Here is a 27,489-nt window from a genome sequence, read left to right as displayed (position 1 = left end):
ACGTTCACCCCTTCCTCACACTATTCAACAGCAAGACAAGAAGGTTATGGTTGGAGTTTCTCTTTAAGCCATGTTATTTTATTAATGTGGCAGTTCCTCACCCTCCGTGAAATCGGCCTCTCTTCTGTTCTTGCTGAATCCGTATGTTCTCCAGCCTCAGCGGACTCGGAATAAAGCCGATTTCACAACCTTCCTTAACCAATCTTCCAATCCACCAGTCATTGTTGTATTTCTGAAATGGCAGACGGTTTCATATTATTACAGACATTTGTGTATTATTATTATTTGATATTTATATAGCGCCGACATCATCCGCAGCACTGCACAGAGTATATTGTCTTGTCACTAACTGTTCCTCAGACGGGCTCACAATCTAATCCCTACCATAGTCCTATGTCTGTGTATGTATCGTGTAGTGTATGTATTGTAGTCTAAGGCCAATTTAGGGGAAGCCAGTTAATTTATCTGTATGTTTTTGGGACGTGGGAGGAAACTGGAGTGCCCAGAGGAAACCCACACAGACACGGGAGAACATACAATCTCCTTGCAGATAGTGCCCTGGCTGGGAAACGAACCAGGGACCCCAGTGCTGGAAGGCAAAAATGCTAACCACTACGCCACCGTGCTTCCCCATGTATACAAGAGACAGAACTGCAGCTGAAACGCAGTTTTCCAAACGTAGCATGCTCTATTTTGATGCATTTGAAATACTGCAGATCGGGTGATCACATTGTGCATTGTTTGGAAGTGAATTATTAAAGTAAACCTGAGGGGAAATTAAAAAAAATATACTCGCCTAAGCTCTCCAAACCCCCTCCAGGCTCCTTATTGCATCCAGCCCCCATCCTGCTGCTGCAGGCCCCATTCACAACTCTGATGGGATCTTCAGGGGCTATAACAGCAAGATAAAGGGGAGGCCAGACGCAATAAGGAGCCTAGAGGTTTCTGGAGAGTCTATAGGTCATCATATTGTCTGAACATTTTTTTCTACTCAGGTACACTTTAACCACTTCAGCCTTCAGTCGTTTTCACTTTATGCATCCAAGCAATGTTCACCTCCCATTAATTAGCCTATAACTTTATCACTACTTATCACAATGAACTGATCTATATCTTGTTTTTTCCGCCACCAATTAGGCTTTCTTTGGGTGGTACATTTTGCTAAGAGCCACTTTACTGTAAATGCATTTTAACAGGAAGATTAAGAAAAAAGCGGAAAAAAAATCATTATTTCTCAGTTTTCAGCCATTATAGTTTTAAAATAATACATGCCTCCATAATTAAAACTCATGTATTGTATGTCCCGGTTATTACACTGTTAAAATTATGTCCCTATCACAATGTATGGCGACAATATTTTGTTTGGAAATAAAGGTGCACTTTTTCCGTTTTGCATCTATCACTATTTACAAGTTTAGAATAAAAAAAATATAGAAATATTTTATCTTTACATTGTTATTTAAAAAGTTTAGACCCTTAGGTAAATATTTACAGGTTTTTTTTTTATTATTGTAATTTTTTTTATTTTTTTTTATATTAACCTTCCTGGCGGTAAGCCGCGCAGGAGGTTTTTTTATCAGACCCTGCTCCGCCGATTTGCTTACTTTTTTTTTTTGCTGGCACTTTGCTAGCTGCGCCAGCACACTGATCGCCGCCGCCCCGCGCCCGATCACCGCTATCCGTCACGGCACGCGGGCCCCCCCCCCCCCCAGACCCCGTGCGCTGCCTGGCTAATCAGTGCCAGGCAGCGCCGAGGGGTGGATTGGGACTCCCAATGACGTCACGCCGTCGGTGACGTCATCCCGCCCTCCAGGAAATCCCGTTCTTTGAACGGGATTTCCTGATCGGAGATCGCCGAAGGCGATCGAAGCGGGCGGGAGGATGCCGCTGGGCAGCGGCTATCATGTAGCGAGCCCTGGGCTCGCTACAGGATTTAAAAAAAAAAAAAAAACTGCTGCGCATACCGCCAGGAGGGTTAGACATTTTATTTGGGTATTTTTGGGGAGGGTGGGATGTAAACAGTACTTTTAGAATGTAAATGTGTGTTGACTTTAATTTTTTTTTTACTTTTAGTTGTAGTTTTACTTTTTGGCCACAAGGTGGCGGCCATGAGTTTGTTTACATGACGTCACTCTAAGCGTAGCATACGCTTAGAGGGACGCACGGGGGACGCAAAAGCCAGAAAAAGCGGAGCTTCTGAGAGAAGCTGTCGCTTTTTCTGCGGGGGAGAGGAATCAGTGATCGGGCACCATAGCCCGATTCACTGATTCGTGGGCTAACGATCCGCGGCCGGGAGCGTGCGGACGCGCACATGGCCTCCTGGGCGTAGCTAGTACGTCCAGGAGGCCAAAGTAGTTAAGGACTGGTTCACACTAGAGGCATTTTCTGATTTTTTTTCAAGCGCAGGCGATTTTTAACCACTTGACCTCCAAGGGTTTTGAAAAATAATAAAAATATATTTCATTTTTCTATGGGAAGGTGTATAATAGGGTATTTGGATGTGGTTTTACTTTTTATCCACAAGATGGAGATACAGAGTTAGTGTGTTCTAAAAATAGAAACAGAACCAAGTGTTTATTATTTGTTTATAATTGTGTAAACACAGGGGCGTACATACTCTATCTGGTGGTGGTCAAATCGCCCCCAAAACACTTGTGCAATGAATCTCTATGAGAAGGTTCATATCAGCGCGGTCCGTGCGCTGTGCGTTCAGCAAAGCGTTGCCTGTACCATTTGTGGGGCATCTTTGCTATGGTGGAAGGTATAGGAAGAGCGCTAAACACTCACAAAGTCGCTTTGTGGGGTGATTACATTTTAAAGAATAAATACACTGTATTTATTATTTTCTGGGTCAATCGTCAGGGAGTGAATTAAAAAGAAAAGCGTTTTCACAAAAACGGAACGCCCACCCAAGTGCCAGTAATCGGAATACAAAATCGCTACAAATTGCTAACACGAGCGGAACGCAATGCGAACGAGCCCTAAAGGAATACTGAGGTGAAAATAAACTGGTGAGATAAACAATTATATATATTTTCTTCCTCCTAAAAATGACTTTTTTTTAAGATATCCAACAGTTTTTTTGTATAATTTAATCTACTTTTTTAAGTTTTGACTGTTTCATTGTCTCTGCTCAATGATGGCACAGAACTAATATCTATGCATTATTGTCCCTTGTTATCTCTTTCCTGCTCTCAGAAGCCATTTTTCTGCCAGGAAAGTGTTTATGGCTGTAATTCCTTATCAGTAAGGTGAGGAACCTTTTCCACCATTTACGATCTGCTACAAAATAAAAGCAGATCCTGGCCGTTTTGCTGATAGCAACAACACCGTGATTAACATGCAAATAGTTTTTCCACTTGTGCAATTTGTTTTCGTTAGAATCACAATCGCCGCCTGCACAATTTTTCGTGCAATCACGCTACTACACCCTATGGTTCACGGTGCAATCATAGCAAAATTGTGGGTAGTGTTCATTAAAGGAAACCCGATTGTGATTCTGATTGTGCTTCCTAGTGAAAAAGGAGCCTTATGCTAAAGTCCCACCAGGTCCCAACTGGACAGAAACCGTCACTTGCATACCTGATGTTTAACTCTTTAAGGCAGAGAAAGAAAAAAGGAACACAGCCTAGTTAATGTACAGAGACAGTGCAACTAGAAAAGGCTACAGTAATCCAGACCACATTAGAACAGGTATAGGAACTTTTCGGATAGAAGAAATAAGGCTGAAAATTTTGTTACAGAGTCTCTTTAAGACATGACCCTGCCACACCTCCAGACACACCCTTGCCACACCCCTAGTCATGCATAGCACAAAGAATCCATAAGCCAAAGTTGTAATTTTATAATTCATACCACACTGGTCCTTTTTATCATCATTAGGTTTCCTTAATAACATTCGGAAACAAAAATGCATCAATTTAACCCCTTCCTGACCGCCTAACACCGATAGGCGTCGGGAAGGTGGCTCCCCCAGGACCTAACGCCGATCGGTGTCAAGTCCTGGGGGCAGAGATTAGCGTGTATGCGTGGGGATCCCCTCAAACAACCTGCCAGCTGCGATCACGGCTGGCAGGCTACGAAAAGAAAAAACGTCCGCAATCAGTTGTACAGCGCTGCGATCTACTGCAGCGCTGTACGGGGGACAGCTCTGTCACTGAGCTGCCCCCAGGAGAGGTTCTGAAAGCGATCCTTCTCATAGGCTGATGCCTATAAGAGATGAAACGCAGGGATTGGCTGTCGGGAGAATGGGATAAATTATGAAAAAATACAGGATTTTATTTAAAAATATAATACAATAAAATTAATTTTAAAAACTGACAGTCGCAGCAGCAATCAGATGCCACCATCTGCTCTGTTGGTGGCAAGAAAGGGAGTAGAGATTCATTTGTGTGCTAAGTCAGAGTTCCCTAACCCTGTCCTCAAGGCCCGCCAACAGTGCATGTTTTGCATAAAACCACACACGGTCACAGCTGGTGTAATTAGCGTCTCAGTAGAGCTGATTAACTACCTCTGTTGGTGGACCTTGAGGACAGGGTTGGGCAACACTGTGCTAAGTTGTATGGCCCTGCAGCGAGCTGTTAAAGCTACAGTGGCTTGAATTGTAAAAACATCGCCTGGACACTAGAGGGTGTAAGCCTGTGGTCCTCAAGCGGTTAAAGGATGGGAGTAAAGTTAAAGTTCTCGTCAATTGAACACATTTTTAGGTAGAAAAAATACATATAATTAAACACATCTGTACACCAGTCCTGAAAGAGGGACAAATGAGAAAGAGGGGGGACAGAGGGATTTGGTTCCCAATGAGGGACTGTCCTGCCAAAAGTGGGACAGTTGGGAGTTATGTTACAGTTACACCCAATATGTAACCATGCTTTATGACTAGTGGTGTAGCTAAGGAGTTGTGGGCCCCGATGCAAGTCTTACATTGGGGGCCCCCAAGCACTTTATACATAACAATTGATATGGCAAACCAAAACCCGCCAATGGCAACACCAGTGTCAGAGGCGCAAGAAAGGGATGGGGAACAGTTTGTTAATGATTACCACTGTTCAAAGTATCTATAGAAGTGACTATTATGAGCACAGGACCAATAGAGAGTGAATACTGTAGTTGAGGGAGGGCCCAAGCGCCCGATGCGGTTGCTACCTCTGCACCCCCCATTGCTACGCCCCTGTTTATGACACTGCTGTATAAACAAACAAGGTCGGATTTATAATTGTTTTTGCCCCTAGATCAAATATGTTGGGACTCCCCTTTCATGTGCAGCCAGCAGTGCCCTTCCCACTCCATGTGCAGCCTCCTCTCCCATGTGTAACATCCATGTACTGCAGCCCCTCTCTTTCATGTACAACTCCCTTGAGCATCACTATCCATTTCCATGTGTTGCTACCCCTATTTCATGTCCAGGTGCCCCCTTTGGCTGCAGCCGCCCAAAACCCGGGCCTTTGTGGCCTTTCTAGAGATCCGTCACTGTAAGAAATACTGGATGCAGATGACAGGTACACACAATCCAAATCAGGAGCTGCCCTGGAAAAACAAATAACCTCGCTGGCTCCTGTATTCCAGATGCATTAAATGCATTAGTTTGTGGCTCTGCAGCAGCAGATCTGCAGCCAGCGAGGCCCTCTCTGCTGAAGAGGTTAATGAGATCCTGTCTTGCAAGGCCTGGCAGCTGGTCAGTTTTCCTTTTAGCCTTAACAAGCTGTGGTCAGACCGCTGATGTTTTATTAGCAAGTGGCAGGTGGCGAGAGAATTCATGCCAGATTTACCTCTTTAATGTGTAAAAAGTCCTTGGCATCGAAGGTGATGGCAGTGCCCGGCACAGGAACATCCTCGTCCAGAGCCCCGCAGTAGCTCACATTCGTCTTCACGGCAAACGCTACTGGCTTGGTCTGCGGACACACATACACAGCCATCAGCACTGGTGCACATATTGCATTGTAATCATCCATTCACTCAAAGAAGAAATAACTATAAATGCCCAACACATTTCCCAGCATCTCTACATAACATCTCTACATCTCTACATCTGCATTTACATAAGGAGGAAGTTCTAGATCATAAAAAGTAGAAGGTGAGCAGGGCCATAACAAGATCCTCCAGGACCAGAGGCAGAGATTCCAAAGCGTGAAACACACAGATGGGGCCAGGAGCTAAAATGGAAAGTTCCACCTTCCATTACTGGCAAAAGATGTGGTCAGGGCCGGATTTACCATAAAGCACTGTAGGCTCGTGCCTACAGGCGCCTTATGTAGGAGAGGCGGCTTCCCTACCGAAATGACCCCCGACCTATTGGGGGCTACTTAATACTGGGGTGCTGGCACATCTGGCTCCCTATACTTGGGGGAGGGGCACACCTACTACCTAGGGTTACCAAATACTAGGGAAAGTCTGGCTACCTAGTCAGGGGAGGAGGGATGACTACTTAATATGGGGTGTAGCCTGAGTTGAGGAGGAGGAGCTTGGAGCGCCAGAACGTCTGTCCCTACAGGCTCCTGAGCTGTAAATCCAGCTCTGGGTGTGATATTGTGCCATTTACAGTGGTATAAACCCCTGTAGTCATTCACTATTCTAGTTTTAACAATTCATTGCAAAACAAAAGTTGTTCCACTTTCAATAAAGGCAAGGAAGGCAATGGCAAATTCCATCATTGCCGGTTAATGAGGCTAAGTCAGACAGAAACGGTGCCCACTGGACTCTTCAGGCATTACTTTGGCTCTTTCAAGCTGGACTGCGGCTTGCTGTTCTCTCTCCTGGCGTATTGCTTCTCTGTCCTCTTCCAGAGATACATCAGAATCTGATGGTCTGCTTGTGTAGGAATCTGCTGAGCCCTGCAAAACACAGAATAAAGGAATGAGGTCACCAGGGAATGGAAAAATCTTCACGTTTTACTCAAATCTGCACATTGCTCAGACCTGCTTGATGGCTTGCAGAACTTGACAACAACTGCAACTTTAATCAAAACCTTGTATCAGTCAAACAAGTGATGCCCAGCAGTTCTAGCAGTGCTTCTGTATAGATTGCCAGACACACTAGACTTACGGAGGTCAGAGAAGTGGAAGGGTGCTCTATAGCTACTGAATGGGAGCATGCGGTTTTTGAATTTCACTATACAAGAGATATGAAGGCTGCCATATTTATTTCCTTTTAAATAATACCAGTTACCTGGCTGTTTTGCTGATCCTCCAAGCATATGCAGATCAGGTGTTCCTGACATTATTGTCACATCTGACAGAATTATCTGCATGCTTGTTTTTGGTGCGATTCAGACACTACTGCAGCCAAATAGAGCAGCAGGACTGCCAGGCAACTGGTATTGCTTAAAAGGAAATCAATATGGCAGCCTCCATATCCCTCTCGCTTCATTTGTCCTTTAAAGGATACCTGTAGTGAGAGGGATATGTAGGCTGTCATATTTACAGTATATCCTTTGAATCACTTCCTGCAAAATAGACGTTTATAAACATCCGATTTTTGCACTAATTAGTGCAATTAGGACACTTTAGAAATGTCCCTTTTGCAGCAATGCTTCGGGACTCACGTGCACTTATGCCACAACCGGTTTAACCTCCTGAGCGTTACGCCGCTCAGGAGGTTTTGTACGTTTTTGCCCCCAAGATTAAATAATTTGCACACATGGCAGTAAAAGCTTTACCTAGTACTAGGCTAGCTAGTAAAGGTGTCTGGCACCCCCGGATCCCTTGATCCAGCCAGTTTATAAATTACCCAGCCTGGATCCAGTGATTGGCGCAGCCTCCCTGCACAGCTCCGATCTTCACTATGGGGAGGATCGCACATGATGGTGACGTCATGCGCAAACCCGATCATCCCCATAGAGAGACTGGAGCTGTGCGGGGAGGCTGCGCCAATCACTGGATCCGGGCTGGGTAATGTATATAAACAGGGGGATTGGGGGGATTGCAGGCGATTGGGGGGTGACGGACACCTTTACTAGCTAGCCTAGTGCTAGCTAAAGCTTTTACAGCCATGAGAGCAAATTAATTAATTTTAGGGACTCCTGAGGACAGAGAGCGTTATGCCTGAAACAGTGTCACTGGAACTGCATGCATTGTAGAAGCAGAGAGAGCTGAGAAGTTATCACTGGATACATTATAATATATAAATACAGCCGCTATGCAGTAAACCGCAATGGCAGTTTTCAGAGCAGATAAACTGTACTTTAGGAATTTGTAGACAGACAATATTACCTATGCACAAAAGCAAATAGGGTAACTGTACAGGTAAGAAAAAGTAGGAAAATACATTTTTACTGAATGTTATGTCAGACTTTTATCCCACTTGAAAGTGTACCTGAAGTGAAAAAGAAAAGTGCCCAGTTTGGATAGTCCAGAAGCTTCCCCATGGCACTTGCCTCTCCAGCACTGGGACCTTCTGAAGCTATTGTTGACAAAGCATGGCCGCACTGCGCAGACGGCTTGCAGTAACGCAGTAAGACAGCTTTTTCCACTCAGCCCAAGCGGCTGCTCCGTGCTACTGCGCAGGTGCGAGCCCTCCTCTGCCTGCGCACCGCCCCCGTTCACACACAGGAGTGCAGCCGCAAACTTTGGGGGGGGGGGGGGGGGTCCTGAATTTGGCACGGCAAGGTGGAAGGAGATGGGGAAGCATTTGTAGGATCCAGAGGTTTGCCTCTACTGAGGTAAGTATGCAACTTTTTTTTAATGTTACAGGTTTGCTTTTTTTTTATTTCAATAGTTTTTTTTATTGCATTTTTTCTCTTATTGTTGAACAAATTTAGAGAGTGGCAGTTGTGTTTAGAGAGTGGCAGTTGTGTTTAGTGAGTGGCAGTTGTGTTTAGAGTGTGGCAGTTGTTGTGTTTAGAGAGTGGCATTTGTTGTGTTTAGAGAGTGACAGCTGTGTTTAGAGAGTGGCAGTTGTTGCGTTTAGAGAGTGGCAGTTGTTGTGTTTAGAGAATGGCAGTTATTGTGTTTAGAGAATGGCAGTTGTTGTGTTTAGAGAATAGCAGTTGTTGTGTTTAGAGAATGGCAGTTGAGATAAAAAAAACTTAAAGAAAACCTGTACTGAAAATTAAAAGTCAAAATAACCATACACAAGTCATACTTACCTGCTGTGTAGTCTATTCATCAATGTCTTTCTCCTCTCCTGTGTCCTGTTTGTCCACTGTGATCAATGGAATTCTCTGTCCTCCATTTTGAAAATGGCCATTACCCCATAACAGCTTCCTGGTCAGCACACTGTTAAACTGTAACATCGCCCACTTGAGCCATAGGGAAACATGGACACATCAGTTCTCCTCTCAGCTGTAACTGAAGCAACTGATATATAACTGACAGCAACTGATATATTTCAGTTCTCACAAAATGTTGTCAGAACTGGAAGGGATCATTGTCAGAAGAAAATGGTGAGCTTCTGAGAGGAACTGATGGCAGGGTAACTATGTAATGTTCATTTGAAGTTACCTCATGTGTTTATTTTAAATAATTTTACTCAGTACAGGTTCTCTTTAAGCGATAAGGACTATTCTGGTCAAAAAAGGCTGGTGAACGAGAGATGTGAAAAGCGAGTGGCACGCACCGTCCGCAGCAACAGAAGGGCAACAACATAACAAATTACAGCTGAATTCAATGCAGGTACATCACAAAGCATATCCCAATGCACAACAAGACGGACTTTGCAAAGGATGGGCTTTAGCAGCAGGAGTCCATCAAGAGTGCCTTTGGTATCACAGAGAAATAAGAAAAGATGCCTGTTAAATGAGAGTTTAACCTGCTTCCATGGCCAGCTCAGCCTACTGACCTCAATCCTATTGAGCATTTGTGGGACGAAGTCGAAAGATCACTTCAAAGCTCGGAAACACCACCATCCAATCTGACCCAACTTAGAGCTGCCATTATGTCAGCATGGGCCAACATTCCTCAGCAACGGTATCAGCATATTGCTGAGTCCATGCCAAGAATATCGGCTGTGATCAGAGCTAAAGGAGGACCAACTCATTTATTGGAGGGTGTCTCCACTTTTTGGCCATTCAGTGTAAAGCTAGTCAACTACTGTAGAATCTTGACTGAACAATCCTGTCTGATCTTACCACTCCTTCTACACAGTATAAAAGCTTACCTAAACAATCTCTGCAAAGCGTTCTCAGTCTGTCTGCCCTTAGGATGGGTTTTCCACTAGCTATTGCAACTGCAAACAGAAAACCGCTGATTGGCATTTGTATTTCTGCCAGTTGGCATTTCAGATGTGATTGTGTGCATTTTCCTTTTGGGTTTGTGTTTTCTGTGGTCAGTAAACATGTCACAGCGTCTAGAAACACATCTGCAGACATTTAAAAAAAAAAAAAGCATCCATTGACTACAGTTGAAACACAAATGGACCAAATTATTGCATGCGATGTGTTGGTGACTTAACGGAAAATTTGAAACACTAACTTAGGCCAAGTTCACACTGGCAATTAGTGGCAAACAAATCCGTGAAAAGCTGCTTCTGCTCCGTTTCCCCATATCCCCCACAAAATAAATTTTGCCCCTTAGAATGGTCCGTTTTTTCACTAGTATGAAGAAACGTTACGTTTTCTCATTGCCCCCAACGCAGCGCTTCAGCTTCCGTTTCTGATCCGCCGGGCTCAGCGGTCCAGAAAAATTGCTGCAGAACCAAATTTGCAGTCCGTTCAGCCGGAACGTTCTAACTAGGGATGGGACGATCCACAATTTCTTCGAATCCGAATCTGGATCCGAATCTAAAAAGGTTCTCTAATATCTCGAACCTTTCGAATCCCGAATCTAACGAATCCTGCACATAAAAATTGTGCGATCCTTGGTATAGTTGCCCGCAGTATAGGTACCCAGGCATAGGTAGCGAGGTAAAGGTGCCTTCAGTATAGCTAGCTAGGTATGGGTGCCTTCAATATTGGTAGCTTTCAGTATAGGTAGCAAGGTATCAGGGCCGCCATCAGAAATTTTGGGGCCCCTCACAAATCATCAGTCCGGGCCCCCCCCCCCCCAAACTGAGAAATGTGCGTAGCCATTACATGTTGGCAGAGCTAGTTGGAGGCTTGCTGTCCACAAATTAATCACGAATAACCACGGTGGATACTCGTGATTCAAGTTAGCTCCAATTGCCACAGCTGAGCGGCTAGATGCGGCGGGGTTAATTACCCAGAACGCCACTCTCCGCCCAGCGTTTCAACGAGGTGCAAGTGTCCGAATGGACGCGTTGCAAGCCTCGATATCGAGCACTTCCTCCTTCAAGCCGGAAGGAGGAAGTGCTCCATCATTTTTTTAGAACCTCCCAGTTTTCTTTTCTGTTTAAAAAAGCTAAAAAAAAGTAGGTTTAATGCTATTGTCTCATATGGTAATGATTCAGCTTTTCCCATAGTCTTGCAGTTAGCAATCATGTGACCCCCAACAAGACAAATTCAGCAATCATGAGGCCCCCAACAAACCATGAGGCCCCCAACAAGACAAATTCAGCAATCATGAGGCCCCCAACAAGACAAATTCAGCAATCATGAGGCCCCCAACAAATCATGAGGCCTCCAACAAGACAAATTCAGTAATCTTGAGGCTCCCAACAAATCATGAGGCCCCCAACAAGTAAAAATTCAATCATTAGGCCCCCAGCAAGACAAATTCAGCAGTCATGAGGCACATAAATAGACAGCATTTCACATAAATAGGCAGAATGACCCCTTATGGTAGACACCTCTCACCTGGATTCTGACAGGGACCCCCAGGTTAGGTAGTGAGTGACATGGAGCCCTTTAGGCAGTGAGTGACAGGGAGCCCTTTTAGGTAGTGAGTGAGTGACAGGGAGCCCCTTTAGGTAGTGAGTGAGTGCCAGGGAGCCCCTTTAGGTAGTGAGTGAGTGCCAGGGAGCCCCTTTAGGTAGTGAGTGAGTGCCAGGGAGCCCCTTTAGGTAGTGAGTGAGTGCCAGGGAGCCCCTTTAGGTAGTGAGTGAGTGCCAGGGAGCCCCTTTAGGTAGTGAGTGAGTGCCAGGGAGCCCCTTTAGGTAGTGAGTGAGTGCCAGGGAGCCCCTTTAGGTAGTGAGTGAGTGCCAGGGAGCCCCTTTAGGTAGTGAGTGAGTGCCAGGGAGCCCCTTTAGGTAGTGAGTGAGTGCCAGGGAGGCCCTTTAGGTAGTGAGTGAGTGCCAAGGAGCCCCTTTAGCAAGTGAGTGATGACAGGGAGCCCCTTTAGCAAGTGAGTGATGACAGGGAGCCCCTTTAGCAAGTGAGTGATGACAGGGAGCCCCTTTAGCAAGTGAGTGAGTGACAGGGAGCCCCTTTAGCAAGTGAGTGAGTGACAGGGAGCCCCTTTAGCAAGTGAGTGAGTGACAGGGAGGCCCTTTAGCAAGTGAGTGATGACAGGGAGCCCCTTTAGCAAGTGAGTGAGTGACAGGGAGCCCCTTTAGCAAGTGAGTGAGTGACAGGGAGCCCCTTTAGCAAGTGAGTGAGTGACAGGGAGGCCCTTTAGCAAGTGAGTGAGTGACAGGGAGGCCCTTTAGCAAGTGAGTGAGTGACAGGGAGGCCCTTTAGCAAGTGAGTGAGTGACAGGGAGGCCCTTTAGCTAGTGAGTGAGTGACAGGGAGGACCTTTAGCAAGTGAGTGAGTGACAGGGAGGCCCTTTAGCAAGTGAGTGAGTGACAGGGAGGCCCTTTAGCAAGTGAGTGAGTGACAGGGAGGCCCTTTAGCAAGTGAGTGACAGGGAGGCCCTTTAGCAAGTGAGTGAGTGACAGGGAGGCCCTTTAGCAAGTGAGTGAGTGACAGGGAGGCCCTTTAGCGAGTGAGTGACAGGGAGCCCCTTTAGCAAGTGAGTGAGTGACAGGGAGCCCCTTTAGCAAGTGAGTGAGTGACAGGGAGCCCCTTTAGCAAGTGAGTGAGTGACAGGGAGCCCCTTTAGCAAGTGAGTGAGTGACAGGGAGCAACCCCCCCTGCCGCCCGCCGCCGCCGCCGCTTCCCCTACCTTGCAGCCAGCAGCCCAGCGTCAGACCTCAAGATCAGCGGCGACCCGACCAGTAAGAGCGGGCACCGGACGCACCCGCTCTATATGCGGAAGTGATGTCACTTCCGCATATCAGTGCGGGCGCTGGGTCCTAGCGCCCGCACTATTGTCGCCGCCTGATCGAGGTCTGACGCGGCGGAGGCGGCGGCGGCGGCTATAGGGATGGAGGGAGGGAGCAGCGGCCAGAGGGGTTGAGCGGCGGCCGGGCGGCACCCGCAGCGCCGCGGCGGGGATGGGGCCCCCCTGCAGGCCCCGGGCCCGTGACGGGAGTCACGGATGTCCCCCCCTGATGGCGGGCCTGCAAGGTATAGGGGCCTTCAGTATAGGTAGCAGGGTTTATGGGCCTTCAGTATAGGTAGCAGGGTATATGGGCCTTCAGTATAGGTGTCAGGGAATATGGGCCTTCAGTATAGGTAGCAGGGTATATGGGCCTTCAGTATAGGTAGCAGGGTATATGGGCCTTCAGTATAGGTAGCAGGGTATATGGGCCTTCAGTATAGGTAGCAGGGTATATGGGCCTTCAGTATAGGTAGCAGCGTATATGTGCCTTCAGTATAGGTAGGTAGCAGGGTATAGAGGCCTTCAGTATCAGTAGCAAGGTACATGTGCCTTCAGTATCGGTAGCAAGGTATAGGGGCCTTCAGTATAGGTAGCACAGTACATGTGCTTTCAGTATTGGTAGGTAACTAGGTATAGGGGCCTTCAGTATAGGTAGCAGGGTATATGTGCCTTCAGTATAGGTAGCAGGGTATATGTGCCTTCAGTATAGGTAGGTAGCTAGGTATAGGGGCCTTCAGTATAGGTAGTAAGGTACATGTGCCTTCAGTGTAGGTAGGTAGGTAGGTAAAGGGACCTTCAGTATAGGTAGCAGGGTATAGGGCCTTAACCTCCTTGCCGGTCTAAAAAATCCGGCAAGGAGGCAGCGCTGCACTTTTTTTTAATTTTTTTTTTTTTTTAAATCATGTAGCGAGCCCAGGGCTCGCTACATGATAGCCGCTGAGCGGCGGTATCCCCCCACCCACTCCGATCGCCTTCGGCGATCAGAGTATGCAGGGAATCCCGTTGAGAACGGGATTTCCTGCAGGGCTTGACCGGGCGGGATGACGTCACCGACGTCATGGACGTCGTGACGTCAGAGGGAATCCCGATCCGCCCCTTAGCGCTGCCTGGCACTGATTGGCCAGGCTGCGCAGGGGTCTGGGGCGGGGGGGGGGGGGCGGCTCGGTGCGGCGGGTAGCGGCGAATCGGCGGCGATCGCGTACTACACGCAGCTAGCAAAGTGCTAGCTGCGTGTAGGGGAAAAAAAATTATGCAAATCGGCCCAGCGGGGCCTGAGAAATCCTCCTGCGCAGGTTACCCCGAACTGTGTTCGGGATAACCGGCAAGGAGGTTAAGTATAGGTAGGTATGTAGGTAGGTAGGTATAGGGGCCTTTAGGTAGGTAGGTAGGTAGGTAGGTAGGTAAAGGGACCTTCAGTATAGGTAGCAGGGTATAGGGCCTTAAAGGGAAGGTTCAGGGTGGCTCTTAAAAAAATAAAAATTTCCATCCACTTACCTGGGGCTTCCTCCAGCCGTGGGCAGCCAGGACGTGCCCTCGGCGCCGCTCCGCAGGCTCCCGGTCCCCTCCGGTGGCCGACCCGACCTGGCCAGGCCGGCTGCCAGGTCGGGCTCTTCTGCGTTTCAAAATGCGCCTCACGGGGGCGCGCTGACGTCATCGGACGTCCTCCGGGCTGTACTGCGCAGGCGCAGTAGTTCTGCGCCTGCGCAGTACAGCCCGGAGGACGTCCGATGACGTCAGCGCGCCCCCGTGAGGCGCTTTTTGAAACGCAGAAGAGCCCGACCTGGCAGCCAGCCTGGCCAGGTCGGGTCGGCCACCGGGAGCCTGCGGAGCGGCGCCGAGGGCACGTCCTGGCTGCCCACGGCTGGAGGAAGCCCCAGGTAAGTGGATGGGCATTTTTATTTTTTTAAGAGCCACCCTGAACCTTCCCTTTAAGTATAGGTAGGTATGTAGGTAGGCAGGTATAGGTGCCTTTAGGTAGGTAGGTACGTATAGGGGGCCTGTAGGTAGGTAGGTAGGTATTGAGGCCTGTAGGTAGGTATAGTGGCCTGTAGGTAGGTAGGTATAGGGGCCTTTAGGTAGGTAGGTAGGTATAGGGGCCTTTAGGTAGGTAGGTAGGTAGGTACGTATAGGGGGCCTTTAGGTAGGTATAGGGGGCCTTTAGGTAGGTGGGTATAGCGGCCTGTAGGTAGGTAGGTAGGTATAGCAGCCTGTAGGTAGGTAGGTAAGGATAGTGGCCAGTAGGTAGGTAGGTAGGTAGGTATAGTGGCCTGTAGATAGGTATAGTTGCCTGTAGGTAGGTAGGTATAGTGTCCGGTAGGTAGGTAGGTATAGGTGCCTTTAGGTAGGTAGGTATGTATAGGGGGCCTGTAGGTAGGTGGGTAGGTATTGAGGCCTGTAGGTAGGTATAGTGGCCTGTAGGTAGGTAGGTATAGGGGCCTTTAGGTAGGTAGGTAGGTATAGGGGCCTTTAGGTAGGCAGGTAGGTGCGTATAGGGGGCCTTTAGGTAGGTATAGGGGCCTTTAGGTAGGCAGGTAGGTGCGTATAGGGGGCCTTTAGGTAGGTATAGGGGGCCTTTAGGTAGGTATAGGGGCCTGTAGGTAAGTAGGTATAGCGACCTGTAGGTAGGTAGGTATAACGGCCTGTAGGTAGGTAGGGATAGTGTTAGGTCGGTAGGTAGGTAGGTAGATAGAACCCCCCTCCCACGGCCCCCTCTGTCCCCCGTGCCTCCTCCGCTCACCCCTGCATAATAATCTACTCACCTTTCCCGTGGAGCGCAGAGTGGCAGACCTCTTCGTTACTTCCCTGTTCCCTCTAGTGGCCGGACCGGCTCTTACTGATGACGTCATCGTAAGAGCCGGTCACTAGGGGGAACCAGGAAGTCGGCGAGAGGTCTGCCGCTCTGCGCTCCGCTATGGATAGGTGAGTGGATAGTAACTATGCGGGCAGGGGGGGCGAGCGGAGGTGGACGAGTGCGAGCGGCGGATGCGCGGCAATGCGGCGTCGGGATTCGGCGGATTCGTATAGTGGAAAATGCCATCGGGATTCGAATCCACGAATCTCGAATATTTCCTAATATTCGAGGGATTCGTGGATTCGCCGGATTCGTCGTCCCACCCCTAGTTCTAACATACCAATGGGAGCGGATCCCTAGGTTTTTTTCAACGCTAATGTGAACGCTTGAAGAAAAATGTAAGGACTGTGCTGAAAATGACTTAACCTCCCTGGCATTCAATTTCCCCAGGATTTATGTGCAAAAAGTGATCTAATTAATTTTCATAACCTTTTTTTCCTGTAACTTGCCAAAATGTGTCAAGCAAGGGTCTAGTATACAGTGCAGGAGAGTAAACATGTATGCATGTCAATACTGTTCACAGCATGTTTTGTATTGACGTGTATAACCGTCAATACCGATAGGGAGGTTAAAGAGAACCCGAGGTGGGGTTCTGACAATGCTATCTGCACACAGAGTGGGTCTGCTTATACTACCCAGCCTCAGTTGCTATCTCAATCCCCCCTAAGTTCCCCCTGCGCTCTGCTTTCCACCATAAATCATCAGTCGCGCTGTCGACACACAGCGTGTCGCAGCGGGCTGTGTTTACCTCTGTACGGTCAGTGTGCTGCTCTTCCCGCCTCCTGCAGAGCTCCGGTCCCTGCCCGCATCCCTTCCCTCCCCGCTGATTGGGGGGAAGGGACGCGGGCGGGGACTGGAGCTATGCAGGAGGCGGGGGAGCGGCGAGAGTGACAGCTGCAGATGTAAACACAGCCCGCTGCGTGTCGACAGCGCAGCTGTGATTTATGGAGGCCAGTAGAGCACAGGGGGAACTGTATAGCAACAGAGGCTGGGCAGTATAGGCAGACCCAGCCTCTGTGTGCAGATAGCATTGTCAGAACCCCACCTCGGGTTCTCTTTAAGGCCTCCCTGAAACAATACTGGCAAAAGGTATATAAGAATCACAAAAAATCTGTGGTGCATCCACTCCATTCAAACTGAATGTGTTCTTGGCTTTAGCTGTGGACCCAAAACATGCAAAAACTCAGTTGTACCTCACCTAATCATGTCAGCTACAGCTCAGATACCTGCCCTATGGAAACAGAAAAACAGCCCTTACTGAACTCAGAGCAGGATGATCCACTGGGTAATCTAGTCAGATGCCTGGGGCCTAGTAGGTTTCAATGGGGCCCACCTGCTGCCCCTCTTTGACTTATCTCCGCTTCAGCTTATAAAAAGGACCACAAGGGGCCCAAAATCGACTACCTTGCCTAGAGCCCCATTATATCCTAATCCATCTCTGGCAGAACTGGATCGCTAAATTCATCAAAATCCGGAACTTAGAAGAACTAGTATATAGTGCACATTCCACATCAGACACCTTTAATAGTATAGGCGAGTTGACACACCTTTCTCCCAAACAGAGGCGTTTAAAGGATACCCGAAGTAACATGTGACATGATGAGATAGACGTGTATGTACAGTGCCTAGCACACAAATAACTATGCTGTGTTCCTTTTTTTCTTTCTCTGCCTGAAAGAGTTAAATATCAGGTATGTAAGTGGCTGACTCAGACAGGAAGTGACTACAGTGTGACCCTCACTGATAAGTAATTCCAACTATAAAACACTTTCCTAGCAGAAAATGGCACCTGAGAGCAAGAAAGAGATCAAAAGAGGAATTTCTTATCAGTGAGGGTCACACTGTAGTCACTTCCTGTCTGGGCACTGTACATACAAATGTCTATCTCATCATGTCACATGTCACTTCGGGTATCCTTTAAGGCACTGCACTGTTCCATGTTGATAAGCTGGGTAACAAAATGCTTCTCAATACAGCACTTCTATCCTAATACCAATTACCAAACATCATATGGAAAACAAGAGTTAAGGTGGCCACACACCATACAATTTAAAGATCCAATTTTTCGCCAATTGATAATCATGATCGGTTGTCCCGAAAAATAGAGAGCTTTTCTTTGTTTATGACCGATAAATCCAATTGGATTTCCCGGTTTTTTTTTTTCAATTTTTGGATATTGGACATGTTGGAAATTTCAGACCAACTTTATCAAGAATTGTATGGTGTGTGATGGAGTGTCAATTACTTGATGTTAAGTTCCAATCCATTTTTTTCTGAGCTTTCAATTATTTTATTCATGATTGGGGAAAAATTTAACATAGGTGTGTGTGGTACATTGGTCAGATTTTTGAATTGTTACAGTCAGTCAGAAAAATTGATTGCCATTCTTGAATTGAGCAGATATTTTAAAACAATTGTATGGTGTGTGGCCACCTTTAGCAAGACCCTATAGTCTAACTCAAATATACACTGGTGGAACTACTGTTCAGTTAAGAAATGTTATTTTGTAACAATTTTGATATGTTATGTATATGTACAGTGGGTTGCAAAAATATTCAGCCCCCTTGAAGTTTTCCACATTTTGTCATATTACTGCCACAAACATGAATCAATTTTATTGGAATTCCACATGAAAGACCAACACAAAGTGGTGTACACATGAGAAGTGGAACGAAAATCATACATGATTCCAAATTTTTTTTTTACAAATAAATAACTGCAAAGTGGGGTGTGCATAATTATTCGGCCCCCTTTGATCTGAGTGCAGTCAGTTGCCTATAGACATTGCCTGATGAGTGCTAATGACTAAATAGAGTGCACCTGTGTGTAATCTAATGTCAGTACAAATACTGCTGCTCTGTGACGGCCTCAGAGGTTGTCTAAGAGAATATTAGGAGCAACAACACCGTGAAGTCCAAAGAACACACAAGACAGGTCAGGGATCAAGTTATTGAGAAATTTAATTTCATTCAGAAATGGAAGGAGTATGGCACAACTGTAAACCTACCAAGACAAGGCCATCCACCTAAACTCACAGGCCGAACAAGGAGAGCGCTGATCAGAAATGCAGTCAAGAGGTCCATGGTGACTCTGGACGAGCTGCAGAGATCTACAGCTCAGGTGGGGGAATCTGTCCATAGGACAACTATTAGTCATGCATTGTACAAAGTTGGCCTTTATGGAAGAGTGGCAAGAAGAAAGGCATTGTTAACAGAAAGCATAAGAAGTCCCATTTACAGTTTGCCACAAGCCATGTGGGGGACACAGCAACCATGTGGAAGAAGGTGCTCTGGTCAGATGAGACCAAAATGGAACTTTTTGGCCAAAATGCAAAACGCTATGTGTGGCGGAAAACTAACACTGCACATCACTCTGAACACACCATCCCCACTGTCAAATATGGTGGTGGCAGCATCATGCTCGGGGAGTGCTTCTCTTCAGCAGGGACAGGGAATCTGGTCAGAGTTGATGGGAAGATGGATGGAGCCAAATACAGGGCAAACTTGGAAGAAAACCTCTTGGAGACTGCAAAAGACTTGAGACTGGGGCAGAGGTTCACCTTCCAGCAGGACAATGACCCTAAACATAAAGCCAGGTCAACAATGGAATAGTTTAAAACAAAACATATCTATGTGTTAGAATGGCCCAGTCAAAGTCCAGATCTAAACCCAATCGAGAATCAGTGGCAAGATCTGAAAACTGCTGTTCACAAACGCTGTCCATCTAATCTGACTGAGCTGGAGCTGTTTTGCAAAGAAGAATGGGCAAGGATTTAAGTCTCTAGATGTGCAAAGCTGGTAGAGACATACCCTAAAAGACTGGCAGCTGTAATTGCAGCAAAAGGTGGTTCTACAAAGTATTGACTCAGGGGGCTGAATAATTATGCAATATGGTGTAGATCCTGCCGGCCACCGAGACTGTGTAAGTCACACACGGGGAGTCCAGTGTGGCAAGAGGCCCATCAAACCTCCCAAAAGACATCCAAAAGTTCCAGTTTCCACATAGGACTCGACCCTCCAACGTGTAATATACAAAGAGGTATTTATTGATCCATAGCGGTGATACAGCACACAGAAAAGCACAACGTTTCGGGCAGAGGCCCTTTCTCAAGAGGCACTTGAGAAAGGGCCACTGCCCGAAACGTTGTGCTTTTCTGTGTGCTGTATCACCGCTATGGATCAATAAATACCTCTTTGTATATTACACGTTGGAGGGTCGAGTCCTATGTGGAAACTGAAACTTTTGGCTGAATAATTATGCACACCCCACTTTGCAGTTATTGATTTGTAAAAAAAATTTGGAATCATGTATGATTTTCGTTCCACTTCTCATGTGTACACCACTTTGTGTTGGTCTTTCATGTGGAATTCCAATAAAATTGATTCATGTTTGTGGCAGTAATATGACAAAATGTGGAAAACTTCAAGGGGGCCGAATACTTTTGCAACCCACTGTATATGGTATGGCAAAACAGAAATTGAAATGTTATAATACTCCTGAAAGAACTACTAACAGGTTACATACTGAATATACTCGCATATAAGCCTAATTTTTCAGCAAAAAATGTGCTGAAAGTTACCCCCTCGGCTTATATGCGAGTTAGTGGAGCAGAACAGGTTTTGTTAATGGCTCCCTGCAGTGTCAGTGCCCCCCATCCCCTGCAACATGGTGTGCAGAGTGCGCTGCTCAGGACTACCTGTGTCCCCTGGCTTGTGGAGCGGAGCGTGCAAGCAACGTATCAGTGCAATGATCGGGAATTCTTACTGTGTGGCAATTGCTGTGACTTATAGGGAGGCTGATTTGTACTGGAGACACATCTGGCTACTGGGGAGGGGGCTTATACGCAAGTCAATCACTTTTTCCTGGTTTCCTGGAAAAGTGGGTACCTTGGCTTATACGCGGGTCGGCTTATATGCGAGTATATATGGTACTTACCATCTAATCTAACAGAACAACTATGCATGTCGATAGTATTCAATTGTTCTGTAACTGAAGTATTTCAAAGATTGCATGGAAAAATGTAATGTTGCAGTTCGAGCATGTAACTTTACAAATTGTGTTATGTTGACTAGTTGTTCAATAAACATTATTGAAAAAGAAAATAAGTTAATGAAAAAAAAAATGCTTTTTTTTTTTCACAATATTCATTTATAAATTATTTAGTTAGTTTAGTTAGGTTTAGTGCTAAAGTCCTGTCTGGTGATCTCTAAGGAATGTCTGTTTACTTAGAGTTCTTAAGCTAATAGAAAATATACCTGGTCTCCCAGAATGTTCTAGTAGGATAATTCTGCATCTCTGATCAGCCTTTAGACTAAGCATCACAAAGGAGTACAAATGTGTCTGAATTAGTGCATTAACTTTACAAGCACTGTACACTGTTTTTACATTTTGTTAGGAGTGTTTTTTAAAGTGGATCCGAGATTTATAGGTGGGGATCATCTCTAAGGCTCGGTTCACATTAGGTTTTGCCAGTGGATCCGGCCATCCGTCCACTCCGCTGAACGGACAGAAAAATGCAGCAGGACCCAATTTTCCGGACCGTTTCATTCAGCGTAACGGAAACGGAAGGTTTTGCAGCAAAATAGGAAACAATGAGAACAGATGTTTTACAGCACACTGGCTGTAAAAACGGACTGTTTTCCCGGATCCAGAATGCCGGATCCGTACATCCCGATCCGGGAAAAAACACAGATGTGAGCTGGGCCTAATCGCCTCCTCACATATATTAGTCAATTTTTACAACTAAAACGTTTACCCCCCCCCCCTCAGTCTCTTATTACCCTCTAACGTAATTAGCCTCTCTCCCTCATCTATCCACCACCCCGGCTCTCAGGTTCCAAGATCACAAGTGCTCCTTGGAGAACCTCTCCCAGAATCGTTTTGCGTACAATTTTTGTGTTTTTAGGCTGTGTTTACGTTTTTAAGATGGTGGTAGGGATATAGTCTAAATCTGATACAGAATCCCACTTATCAGAAATGTGGGTGAGGTTTAGCTAGGTAGTACTGTTGTACTTTGTATTTATAATGCTGCTGGTCAGGGCTGGATTAACCATAAGTCACTGTAGGCCTGTGCCTACAGGCGCCCGATGATGGAAAGGTGGTTCACTCCCCTCCCCCAGTGCCTCCCTCCCTCCTTCCCTATGCAGAGTCCTGAGGAGAGTGTAAATGAGAGGTTACTCATCCAGCTCTCAGCATTCCACTGACAAGTACCAGCACCTCCCACTACTTAATACAGAGGGTACCTCTGGCTACATAATGCTAAGGGGCACCTGTAGTTACCTGTGACGTGTAAGGGAAGTAAGGGAGAAGTGACAGCTGGACCAGAAGGCACACTTGTGGTGCTGTACGGTGGGGGTTTGTAGGTTCATGGATGGTGGAGTCTAGGGTGCCAGGATATCTGTGCCTATAGGCTCCTGTGATGTAAATCCAGGCCTGCTGCTGGTGCAATATAGTCCATTTTGTTTTTGTAGCTCAGACACGAATGTAGATATGGGAGTACAGAGGGGACTTTGGGTCAGTAGAGGGGGTATCATAATAATAATTCCGGTATTTGTATAGCGCTTTTCTCCTGTCAGACTCAAAGCACTTGTGAGGCAGCTACTAGAGCGCACTTAGTAAGCAGTAGCAGTGTTAGGAAGTCTTGACCAAAAACTCCTTACTGAATAGGTGCTGGCATACTGAATTAGGAAGAGTTTAGCCCTTAACCATTACACTATCATTGCTCAGAGTACTGAGACAGGAGACAATGCCGAATAATGAGAGAGACAAAATCATCAAAAGAGACACAATGCAGAACAACAAATACCGACGTCCTTTTTTTTATTTAATTGGCTTAAAAGTTTGTCATTTCCAGGGATGTCTTCCTGTGTCTGAATAGCATGAGGAGAGCTGTAGTGAGCTGCTATGTGCTGCATGATCCCATCACTATAGTTACTGGAGGAATATTGCAGAGAAGCTGCTTTGTGTGTCACGTTGGGTCTCTTTGGGAATGCTCTGCCTAGCTCTCATTTCCTAGAATTAAAAAGTGGTGCATTCCATTTAAAGGAGAACGCCATGAAGATTCCTTGGATCATGCATTAAAGGGAACCTTAACTGAGAGGGATATGGATGTTTCTTTTTAAACAATACCGGTTGCTTGGCAGTCCTGCTGAACTCTTTAGAAGTAGCAGTGGCTGAATCACAGACCTGAAACAAGCATGCAGCTAATCTAGTCTGACTTCAGTCAGAGCACCTGATCTGCATGCTTGTTGAGGGGCTGTGGCTAAAAGTATCAGAGACACAGGATCAGCAGGAGAGTCAGGCAACTGGTATTATTTTAAAAGGAAAAATCCATATCCTTCTCAGTTTAGGTTCCCTTTAAAGTAGACATGACACAAGGAAAACACAGATTAATCCACCCTGTTTGTGCTTAGAGTGAAGAGCCTGTCTATTTCCGCCACAGCTGCAAGTAATCTCAATTGTAATTTGATCTCTCAGCTGTGCCAGCACAGAAATTCAGCAGTCCTTGGCAGCCTTAGCTAATTTGTAATCATAGGATGTTAACCCTTTATCTGCTTCAATGAAAGCAGGAAGTTGACACACTGCAGATGTATTGCAGGGGTTCTGTGGGCTGCAAGAAAGAAATGTTTTTCTGTAAAGGTATTTACTGTTGCTTATTTTGTAGAGCAGCGAGGAAGTTCTGAGTTCAGGTCTTCTTAAATTAGGAAAAATATAGCTACTTTCTTGTAACAATGGTTTTTTCTTCAAAGGTTATCAGTTGCAAGAGTTATCTCATACCTCCCAACTTTCTGAGATAGGAAAGAGGGACACCTTAAAGAGGATCTGTAACATGAAAAGATCCCCTGGGGGGTACTCACCTCGGGTGGGGAAAGCCTCCGGATCCTAATGAGGCTTCCCACGCCGTCCTCCATCCGTCAGGGGTCTCGCTGCAGCCCTCCGTGGAGTCCGTGCAGCGGTGACGTCAATATTTACCTTCCTGGCTCCTGCGCAGGCGCTCTGACGGCTGTCGGCTCCGAACTACACGGAAATACCCGATCGCCGTCGGATCTGCTCTACTGCGCAGGCGCAAGTTTCCTGCGCCTGCGCAGTAGAGCGGACCCGAATGAGATCGGGTATTTCCGTGTAGTTCGGAACGGAAAGCCGCCACAGCGCCCCCGCTGGAGCCAGCAAAGGTAAATATTGAACTGACAGTCGGCACAGTCGCCGGCTGTTCGGAGGGCTGCGGCGAGACCCCTGACGGATGGAGGACGGCGTGGGAAGCCTCATTAGGATCCGGAGGCTTCCCCCACCCGAGGTGAGTACCCCCCAGGGGATCTTTTTAATGTTACAGAGTCTCTTTTAAGGCTAGTACACACTAGCAATTTTGATTGGCCAATGATTGGTCAATTTTACCACCTCCGTGTAGTATGAGGGCCAAACAAATTTTCTGTTCTATGCAGATTATATAGGTAAATGGTCATACTACATGCAGGTGGTAAAATTGACCAATGATTGGCCTATCAAAATTGCTAGTGTGTACTAGGCTTAAGACTCACCCATGCCACACCTCCAGACACGCATTTGTTCCACCTCTAGTCATGCATACCACACAGAACCCATGAGCAAAAAGTGTAGTTTTATAATTCACACACAGGGCCGGTTCTAGACTTTTGCTGCCTGAGGAAATTTTGTGAGGGTGTGCCCCCCTCCCATCCCTACCCTTCCCCCCCCCCCCCGCCCCCTCAATTTGGAATGATTGCTCAGCCACTCCATTCATCCTCAGTCAGGGCAGCAGTGCCACCTCCTCCCTCCTGCTGTGCAAGTCAAATGAAACACTGCTGCTCTCCTGCCTCCCCCTCCTCACTCACTGTCTGACTCCTCACACAGCACAACAAGCTGCTTTTCCCCAATGATGACCTCTTCACCTCGCTCTCCTCTCGCTCCTCCTACTCTGACTGCATGCTGTTAGTGTAACACACAGTACAAACATGCTGCCCCTGTAATCTCTGCACCTGATGCAAATGTTTCACCTTACTTCATGAGATAACCGGCCCTGTTCATACCACACTGGTCCTTTCTATCATCATTAGGTTTCCTTAAGGCACAATTTTTTCACCAAATGCGATCATTCGATGCAATTTTTATGATCGCATTGTATAGGAAATTCGCATTTAGTGAAAAATTGTACCGTTAGTGGGCACCTTTCCCATTTGGAAATAAGAAATGCATCCATTTAAAGGCTGAGAATAAAGTTTAGAGTCAATGAAACACATTTTTAAGTAGAAAAATACATATATTAGCATAGATCTGTTCATCAGTCCTGAAAGAGGGACAAATGAGGAAGAAAGAGTGATAGTTAGGAGCTATGGTTATCTATATGATTGTTTTTTTTCAGCCCCCCTTACCCACACTCCTCCCATTATATTCAGACAATTCTCCACCCATTCAGTGATGAGGTCACTTCTTGTTGGCGCTCCTGTGACCCAATCAACCGCAGTCACATATTATGGGGGTGTGGCTATTACAGCCACTTACCCTCCCATTTTGTGGATGAGAGGACATGGTTACCATGGTTATAGCGGTAGGAAGCTGGGAGCACTTTATTGTTGGATCAACGCAGCATTTTCTAGGAAGCAGGACTGATCTGAAAGGGTGAAACTAGATATTTACACTGACTAATAAGAGTTAGGAGCTACTGAGCAATTGCTGTAACTAGCTGCTGGTTAATTGAGTAACTAACTGCTGGTTTATTGAGTAACTAACTGCTGGTTTATTGAGTACCTTGTACAAAAATGTGTAAATCATTTCGGCCCCATTTTCAGATACATTTCCAGCATACACAGTAATACCCAGTAAACTAGTTACAATCTGTGCTGATCCCTAATTATTATTTTTATTATTTAGTACTTACGCCAATGTCTTCCGCAGCGATGTACACAGTATATTGTCTTGTCACTTAACTGTCCCTCAGAGGAGCTCGCAATTTAATCCCTACCATAGTCCTATGTCTATGTATGTATCGTGTAGTGTATGTATCGTAGTCTGGGGCCAATTTAGGAGGAAGCCAATTAAATGACAACTGTAAAGAGAGTGATATGGAGGTTGCCATATTTGTTTCTTTTTAAACAATACCAGTTCCTTGGCTAATTTACTGGCCCTCTGCCTCTAATACTTTTAGCCATAGCCCCTGAACAAGCATATGCAGGAGATCAGGTGTTTCTGACATTGTCAGATCTGACAAGATTAGCTGCATGCTTGTTTCTGGTGTTATTCAGACACTACTGCAGCCCAACAGATCAGCAGCACTGCCAGGCAACTGGTATTGTTTAACAGGAAATAAATATGGCAGCTTCCATATTCTTATCACTACAGTTGTCCTTTAATCTATCTGTATGTTTTTAGGCTGTGGGAGGATTAATCAGGTAAAAAAGGTGCAGGAGCCCTTACGGAAAAAACGCGCTTCCATAGGTGCCAATTATAAAAGCCGAGATTAGCAGCAAACCATGGAAGTTTGGGCGCATGGCGGTGGTCACCGAAATTTACAGTTTGTGCCGCAAATCGGGGCTTTTACTGTATAATGCAGAAATGAATTTACATTTGGGCGCATGGAGGCGCCCGATTACCGGCAAGCACAGTAAATTTCTGCACCCGGAGGAGCCCGACAGAATTGCAGGTGCCGGGGGTTTGCGTAAATGCAAATTGTGGCATTGCATAGCAGGTGCGTGCATTTTTTCAGTTTTGCGTGCATCACTGATTACAAGGGGGATTTAGGTATTTTTAGTTAATTTACTGTATTAACCTCTTGAGGACCGCGGTCCTAAACACCCCTAATGACCAGGCTATTTTTAACAAAATAGGCCACTGCAGCTTTAAAGAGGAACTCCAGTGAAAATAATGTAATAAAAAAAAGTGCTTCATTTTTACAATAATTATGTATAAATGATTTAGTCAGTGTTTGCCCATTGTATATTTTAAATCCCTGATTTATATTCTGACATGTATCGCATGGTGACATTTTTACTGCTGGCAAGTGATGTAGCTGCTGCTTGCTGTTTTGGCAGTTGGAGACAGCTGTAAACAGCTATTTCCCACAATGCAACAGGGTTCACAGACAGGAAACTGCCAAGAGTACGTACTCAGAATTTCTTTGTGGGAGGGGTTTTACCACAATATCAGCCATACAGCGCCCCCTGATGGTCTGTTTGTGAAAAGGAACAGATTTCTCATGTAAAAGGGGGTATCAGCTACTGATTGGGATAAAGTTAAATTCTTGGTCGGAGTTTCTCTTTAAAGACTCAATGCAGGGCCGCACAACTCAGCATACAAGTGATTCCCCCCTTTTTCTGCCCACCAACAGAGCTCTCTGTTGGTGGGCTATGATTGCTCCCAGGATGTTTATTTTTTTAAATAAATATTTGTGTCTTTATTTTTTAAATAAAATGTCATATTTTTTATTTTATTTTGTAAAAGTCCCTGCCTCCCTCCCCTGCCAGCCAATCACTGTGATAGGCTGTCATAGGCTTCAGCCTATGACAGCAGATCACCCCTGAGCCTGCCAAGCGGACAGCTGTGTCACACGGCTATACAGTGTTATTAGACGGCGGTTTCGCAATCTAACAGTCCCTA

General features: G+C 46.2%; 1 protein-coding gene across 3 annotated transcripts in view; it reads right to left on the bottom strand.

Moving 5' to 3' along the window:
• The window catches only part of CACNB4 (calcium voltage-gated channel auxiliary subunit beta 4), a 219,177-nt gene that overhangs the window by 46,015 nt on the left and 145,673 nt on the right, over positions 1 to 27,489 (bottom strand). For 2 of the 3 annotated variants that reach the window (XM_068245790.1, XM_068245791.1), the window contains 3 exons: positions 6,711 to 6,830; positions 5,769 to 5,891; positions 102 to 232 (listed from right to left, as the gene is read on the bottom strand). In XM_068245790.1, the coding sequence (XP_068101891.1) occupies positions 102 to 232; positions 5,769 to 5,891; positions 6,711 to 6,830 (374 nt within the window). Of the gene's footprint in view, positions 1 to 101; positions 233 to 5,768; positions 5,892 to 6,710; positions 6,831 to 25,268; positions 25,367 to 27,489 lie in introns of those variants that run through there. The other variant, XM_068245792.1, reaches the window with a different exon arrangement.

Source organism: Hyperolius riggenbachi, chromosome 7 (genome assembly GCF_040937935.1).
Source record: "Hyperolius riggenbachi isolate aHypRig1 chromosome 7, aHypRig1.pri, whole genome shotgun sequence".
Classification (NCBI taxonomy): Eukaryota; Metazoa; Chordata; class Amphibia; order Anura; family Hyperoliidae; genus Hyperolius; species Hyperolius riggenbachi.
The sequence above is the reverse complement of the archived record's forward strand: the minus strand, read 5'-3'. Positions and strand labels throughout refer to the sequence as shown.